This window comes from Schistocerca nitens, chromosome 3 (genome assembly GCF_023898315.1).
Source record: "Schistocerca nitens isolate TAMUIC-IGC-003100 chromosome 3, iqSchNite1.1, whole genome shotgun sequence".
Lineage (NCBI taxonomy): Eukaryota > Metazoa > Arthropoda > Insecta > Orthoptera > Acrididae > Schistocerca > Schistocerca nitens.
In genome coordinates, this window is record NC_064616.1 from 798,386,913 (window position 1) to 798,395,014 (window position 8,102).

General features: G+C 37.6%; 1 protein-coding gene across 2 annotated transcripts in view; it reads right to left on the bottom strand.

Moving 5' to 3' along the window:
• The window catches only part of LOC126248819 (CCR4-NOT transcription complex subunit 2), a 142,910-nt gene extending 135,848 nt beyond the window's left edge, over positions 1–7,062 (bottom strand). The window contains exon 1 of one of the 2 annotated variants that reach the window (XM_049950231.1): positions 6,350–6,844. In XM_049950231.1, the coding sequence (XP_049806188.1) occupies positions 6,350–6,387 (38 nt within the window). In that variant the 5' untranslated portion in view covers positions 6,388–6,844. Of the gene's footprint in view, positions 1–6,349; positions 6,845–6,876 lie in introns of those variants that run through there. The other variant, XM_049950232.1, reaches the window with a different exon arrangement.
• Between the last annotated feature and the right edge of the window lie 1,040 nt (positions 7,063–8,102).

The window sequence follows — 8,102 nt, forward strand, 5'->3', positions numbered from 1 at the left end:
CCTTTGTAAAATTTGGAAACAGAGTCAAGTATTTCAGCTATAGCTTTGCTACCCTCAGTTGCAGTTCATGTCTCATTCACAACAGACTGGACACTAACTTTGGTGCCACTAACAGCCTTTACATATGACCCCAATTTCTTTGGGTTGTGTGAGAGATCACTTGACAATATTCTGCTACGGTAGTAATTGAAGGCATCTCGCATTGCTCTCTTGATGCCAAAATGCGTTTAATTCAGCATCTCTGTCCATAGCCCTACACTTTTTTTTACACCTATCATGCAGTAATACCTGTTTCTTTAAAGTTACTGTATACCGTGGAGGTTCCTTCCCATTATGAACTGTTCTACTGGGTACATACCTATCCAGTGCATGGTCAACTATTCTTTTAAACTTGAACCAGAGTTCCTCTACATGCTCCTGCCCGGTGCTGAAAGTTTCAAGTTTCTCACGGAGATATGACACTACTACCATTTTTATCTAGTTTACTGATCATATATACTGAACTTAATTTAGTTGTCCTTTGTACTTTGGTAATCATTGTTACCACAAACATTTCATGGTCAGTGATACCAGTTTATATGTGGATATCCTCAATGTGGACAGGTCTATTTGGTGCCATTAGAGTGAATAATTTCCCTCATGAGTGAGGTACCTAACTATCTGTTTTAGGTAGCTTTCAGAGAAGACATTTAGTAAAGTTTCACGGATGTTATTTCACACCCACTTCTAACCAAACTGTAATTTTCTCTAATGAATTGCCGGACGATTAAAGTCTTCACCAATGATTACAGTAGGATTGTGGAACTCGTGCAAAAGTGATTTTCTCAAAAGTTTCTGGTTACATCAGGAGATGAGTGGTGGTCAATAGAAGGATCCAATTAGTTTATGCCCACCCCTGATATCAAGTCTTTCCAAAACAATCTCACATGCGGCTTCAATTTCTACCTCGGTGGACTTGAGATTCTTTTCTGCTGCGACAAATACACCATCTTCATTTTCCATTTGTCTATCCTTTTGATATACACTTTAACTTTCTCCAAAAGTCGCACTGCTGTCAATTTCAGGTTTCAATCAGGTTCACTGCTCTTCCATGAGCACTTCAAATTCTGGCACTTTGTTGCGAATGCTTCGGTATTTTAGCAGTAGGATTTTCATACTCTCATCTGTGGGAGACATTTCTTTCAATCTTGCACTGATACATCTGGGTTTCCTACAACTATCATCATGTGGATTGGATGGAGAGTCGCCCAATCTGACAAACCTTTGCATGCACCACACACACAATCGGCTACCTGAGTAGCACGCTCTGATGTGTAGTGCAAACCTCGAACACTTAGGGGGAACCTACAGTTAACTCTATGGCATAAGTCCAGGAAGACGCAACCTAGCTTGTCACAGAACGTTTGAAGTCTCTGGTTCAGTCCTTCTACATGACTCAGAACCGAAGGGCCACACTCAGTTCTGGGGAGAACACTGCAAATTAAGAGCGTCGTTGAGACTCCACGCACAAGACTGGTCTTCTTAGCCTTCTCTGCCAGTCACTACAATGATCAGATGTCAGGCTTCATTTGTTCCAACATGCAAGACTATCTGCTGTTGGTTGTACCCTGTTCCTTCATTGGGTGCTGTAGTAAGCCTCTTCAATATGTTGAATGAGGCCAACAGGCATACACACTGAATGTATCTGGTGTTCTAGTGTCTTTTCCTGTTCCTTGCTGCCATTTCCCTACAGCGTACCATCATTCGCCATACGTTTGAAGTACCTACGATTAATAGATCCCTACCTTTTGAGTTTGCCTCCTCCTGACACCAGACAAAACAGGTTTCCCCAAAACGGGCAAAGTGAGTCTCACCAGCTCAGTTGCAGTGAAAGACATCACGTCAAACTTGTTGGTTTGGGGGTCGGTACAGCACCCCGAGTCCTCCCTGGTACCTGTCCACTTCATACAGCATGCCTATATCTACCACTGACACACCGCTTACTGTCAAGTGGATGAGTAATGACAGATCACAGACTTTCTGCAGGATAATACTTGAGGTACCTCTGGTGCAGGTATCACAGGTACCCACCTCTCAGGCGCTCCTCCTACACACTGATTCACAGCAGGTGCCAATCGTTTGACAGTAGTCAAGGTAATTTCCAGCTGCTTAGGCCTACAGAAGTCAACCAACTCTTCCCGTGTTTGAGAACACAATTCACAGTGGGGCTGGATTTTGGCTGGTGCAATGTGTTATAATGTAGTGAACAAATAAGTTTAAATTAAGCCCGCTGATTATCCTTCAATCTGTTGAGCTAAAAAGTTGCTAATTCCCCATAAGAACTGAAGCAAATAGACAAAATAGGATTTCCATTAACACAACACAAAAACCTGGGTAAAAACTACTAGTTTCCTAAAACGTTTTGAGGTTAATTATAGTTGTTAGCACACTCAGAAACAGTGTTAATTTACGATAAATGCAGATAACATATAGGTCTATTCCTCTTTAAGGGAGAACTAGATGTAACATAATACGTTAGAGAATCTGCTACAGTAATTAAATCAGAAACGCCGATTTGCTACAAATAGCTCAGATTATGCAAAGGACAATGGTGGCTTCGGAAAATTTACAAAAACGCACGTTTATTTGCGTTTATAAACAATGAAGTTCAAGGGTGATGTATTAGTTGGCAGAACTGTGAACCACAAACGCTGATTTGCTACGAAATAAATTACGTATCCAAATCACTCGTACCGGTAAGTTACGAAAATATAGCTTAATAAGCGTCCGAAAATTATCAAAATAACATATTTCTGACATAACAGTACAATGAAATTAGAACGATTATTTTGAACGAGGATTCGCCTTCTGTTCTCAAAAGTTATGAAAGAGCAAAAGTTTAAGCCTGCAATTGATAACAGTGCGAGTTCATCACGACACTCGCTAATGTTCAAAAATTCACAGTGTATCACAATACAAGGTATTGATACAATCACCGAAAGATTATGCAGAAACGACGCGAACAGTAAAATATGCGACCTTTCAATAGACAGATGTCGTACACGAGGTCTCACTCAAAGGAAAATTCCTATGTCGGTTTTTATATATAAATATACGTGCATATTGCACGGATTTTCACCTAGCTGGTTCTGTGCACACGTCTACACTGGCGTGCCGAAGAACATCACCGCGGCGTGAGTTTATCAAACTCGCTAAAATGTGCAGAACGAACAAAACACGTATTCTGCATTTTGCTGCTAACCATTCATTACGTTAATTATGTGACAGCGCCTACTATGGAAGCAGTGTTGGAAGTATATGTAACTTTTGAATAAGAGAAGCCAGTGAAGTCTGGTTGTATCAGCAGAAGCGGCGGCAGCAACAGTAGCAATAGTAGTAGTGGTGGTGGTGGTGGTGGTAGTAGAAGAAGAAGAAGAAGAAGAAGAAGTAGTAGTAGTAGTAGTATAACATACCAGCTTACGTTTAAGTAATACATGCACATTTCCACACCTGGTTTCCCCCCATTTTAAATGTCATATCTTGAATTGTATGATTGTTTTATGTTCATTTCAATGGTAAATTATCTTGTTTCTCCCATTTAATACAAACTTCTTATCCCTCTCCCCCCCCCCCCCCACACACACACATTTTCAAACTGGAATTTAAATGTGATATACATGTTTGTGAGAAATTCATAATATGTTGTCCTAGTGAATATTTGATTTATAATAAAACAGTATTTCACTGCAATTGATGGACCAAGAGACCAGAGTGTTAATAAAATCTCTAGTTATCTGAAGATAAAAAAGTGTTCCCATTCGTCACACCACACACACAACAAAGATATCAAATTTGTTTATGTTAACTGTATTTATCTTTACCAGCTTCAACTTCTTGCCCATCTTACTGAAGATGGGGACTACTATAATGTAAGAGTATTTGTTGTGAAGAGCCACGCACATAACCATGCAATGACCCATATCTGATATTACTTCTAGGACACCCTGTGGGGATCTATTCCAAAAATATACAGAGCCCATATATTAATGTGCTTTGTCATTACTAATATTTTCTTTTTTCATCAAAATAGTGAAAACAAGAATACAAAAATAATAAAAGACAACCTCTAGAATCACTTCAAGAGATTAACACTGATCCAGAAAGGAGTCAGATATATGGGTTGGGTACAAGTGTATTCAACAACATGCCAGACTATATAAAATGCCTTTTAGGTGATTGGTGGAGTTTAAGAGACGATTAAAGAACACTGTTGGACAACTACTCCTAATCCATTGAATAATATCTCCATAGAAACACTATATCAATGATTTGAGTTATTTTATAAACTGCAATACAACAATGTAATATGGCATCAACTCATTTCATTATACCACATTAAAATATACAGCTCTGACTTATTTCCACATACTCGTCCCATGTCCACAGCATTCATGGAGTTCGACTAATGTCACTTTATAAATACACTAGTTGTCTAGGGCAAATTTATGTAAAACCAGGAAAAGCTGTTCTGCAGTTGCAGTCAACTTAACTACTTTTTATTTCTTGCCATATATGCCAGCAATATATGCTGTTTTTGTGTAAGCGCACAAATGATTATCAGTCCACTAAGAGTGATATGTATTTCATTACTGAAAGTAGAAAGTATTCTCACAGATTCACTTTAAAAGAATAGGTTCTTAGATTTGTGCTATATTACTGTAGAACAGTGTTCGTTAACAATGAAAATTTTGGTAGCATTTATGTGTGCAGATGAAAACCTAACCAGCTTTTGAAAACCTAACCAGCTTTAACTTTTTTTTTTTCATAGTATTATCAATGTATTGTTTCCCTTTTAGTTTGTTATTACTTATGTCCCTTGTGCTTCCCACAAGAAATTAATACAGTGAATTTCATGTAAAGGGGGGGGGGGGGAGCTAAAGATGTTTGTTTATGGTTCCTGTATGAGTTTTTGTGTAGGATTAAGGTCAGATCTGTTTGTAATGAATATAAATAGCAGGTACTGTAGTATCCTCTAACAATGATGATCTAAAATATGAAGATTTCGATACCATTTATGTAAGAGATATCTTCTAAATATATAAAAAGTAAAATCATTAATTTTCCCTGACACGTAAACCAACCGCCGCCCCCCCCCCCCCCACCACCACGTCACAAATCCCATTCTAATTTGATATCTGTAGAGGCTGGAACAGTGGCCGGTTGATATCACACCCTCCTTTGATATTGATCGCAAAGTTAAATTAATTATTCATACAATATTGGTGTTTTAGATACTGAACCTTACGTTATTAAAAATGTTTAAATGTTTTCAAGTTCTGCTGAGGCGCACCTATCATACTAATTTTGCTTGAAATCGTGAGCAGTAAGAAAGTAAAGCGTTTCGCTAGGTAGGTACGTCGGATGCTTATTTTTAATGTTTAATACCCACTAATAATGAGGTCCAAACGAGCACGGACTAACACTGTGGAATGAAATTGGCTAGGTGTTCTTTAAAAAAAAATCATCCCACATTTTCCTTGAGCAATTTAGGAGAACCATCGTTCCATTCACAAAAATCCCACGAATTTTATCCCCTTACCTGACCTATTAGTAAGTATTGTTATCAGAAATTCGAAATGATAGGCGCTACTGAAATATTTATCAGGAGCAATAAGAAAATTTGAAATTTACACAGACGTTGAAACGTTTCGGTACACCCTGACTAGAAATAATAATCTATCGAATGTGTCATATAAAACTTTGTCTTAAGATAGATATGCAGTTAAATTACCTAACAATATGGTGTACTATGTTGTAACTATATATTATTCGTAATTGACAAGGGGAAACAGATGGCAGATATGGTGTGGTGGGACATACTTTTCGTGGAAAATTGTATCACAATGCCTTGGACACAGCTGACTTCTTATCCACTTATATTCCATTATAGAGGAGAAACAGCTGCGAGAAACTGGAACGAACAAAAGCAACTTCCGTGTCTATTGGAAGAACATTCCTACGTATCACACTAATAGATTAGAAACCCTAACGAAAACAAGAGAAAATGACTCATTAAATACTAGTTCCATACTATCCATGTTGCCACCACTAGAGGTTACCTACATAATGGGATAAGAAGGGCAGTAGGTGCAGTGCTATGGATATGTAAGTTTCTCCAATATTTTCTTGGTAGATGTACCAGTTTTTAGGTTAGTTCATATTAATTTCAGCATTTTTCCTTATAACTTTTAATGTTATCTTCCAATCCGCAGTGCATACACGAAATAGTACTCAAAGTTCTTCTTATAGCGAAGTTATTCATTTGCTCATATCAACAGTGTTAAGCAATTTTATCTGCAAGTTGTCTTACCGCAATTTGCTCCTGGGTGTCATATTAGTTTCTTCCATAACACCAGTAGACGCCTTAAAATTTTATAAAACTGGTATCTTAACAGGAAGCCGTAACATAATTAACATATTCAAGCGATTTCTATATACACTTTCCACTGTTTCTAGCACAGGGTTGTAACAATTTTCTAATTCTCTACCACCCACCCCGTCCCACCATGCCTTTGATTCCATGAACCTTTGAAGCATTCGTGTTTATGGGATGTTGACTAACGCATAAACTTCTCACCCGCGAATTTTTTGTGCTATTCACATATGTACAATTCATTAAACACCCTACCGTTTGACACATACGTCTACTTTATAGAGTCCTGATACATATCTAGCAAACATTCAACAATTACGTTTCGCTCACTTATTCATACACACGTCTTCATAGGAACACTACATAGGCAGCATAACTCAGTGTATGTACTAGTTGCACTAAAAACGTACATGTTAGCAGTTAAAATATAAAAACAACTTTATGTTCCAACTACAGCAACGCACATTTTATGTTCTGTCGAACACTGGGCACGTTACGGGAATGTGTCACTGCACAATTCAGTTCGTAGAGATCACAATTTCACTATCACAAACACGTTTAACTTAGAATGCTTTGGCTTCTCTAGCACAAACAGTTGCGCTTCATAGAGACAATTGAGTGCGGACGTTAACAACTTCAAAGATCAACGATCAAAATACGTAGCACCCACTGCAAGGTATTTAATGTAGCCACAGTCTACGATGCAGCTACAAGTCAGCGGCGTAACTTAACGTTTGGAAAGGTTAAGAGCAGAATGGTTCCGTAACATGAACGCACGGAATTTTAAAAATACCTTTTGTAACAGTGACACCTAGTACGGTAAGTAACAATATACAGAGTTACATATGTGAGAATATATAAAAAACATGATTTACCGACGGCGCAAATGTGCTGGAAGATTGGTTGTTCTGGAAATATAACATGTAATAACGTGTAAAAGTGTTCAAATTCTGAAAACTTCAGCTTGCATGATAACGAAAACTTTATATTGAGTGTTATAATTTCCAAAGTAAGCGAAATAAATGAACAGTCATAGTAAATAGTAACAGAAGTTGAAGTGTGCTTTTTGAAGAGCATTACATTTATAATGTAGTGTGAACAAAGTGGTTTTACTGTTACATGTATATATCACAATAAATACTTGAATAAAATTCTGTCTTCTTTATTTATTTATATTTTATTTAATAAAGGAACAGAAAACAGACCTTGTCAATGATCAGCATTTAGGGGTATTTTCAAAATAATGAATGATGTGTATATATATATAACGGTCGCTCCACATTGTTACGATTTATAATGCAATTGATCTATGAAACATGAAACTAACTACATCTGTGAGGTTGTGTAAACAGTGATGTTACTGTTTTATATCTGTAGAGGCCAATTCACACAGGCCATCACGTCACGTTACGTTACGTCCCGCCCCGTCAAAACATTGTGCAATGCATTTCAAATGGCATCTACACTGGCCGTCCCATCTCGTCACGTCATGGTTTTTCGGGAAGAATGTTTTTATGGGCTGACATCATCCGTCCATTGATCACATGACCCACAAGCTCATTTCCTCATGATACACGATGAAACGGAATATGGAAATGGATGTTGTTCGTTGTGTTTGGTATTTGCTATAAATTGTTTCATTTCGTTATTTCTTTTGTTAAAATTTATAATGTAAGAAAAGATGACGAAA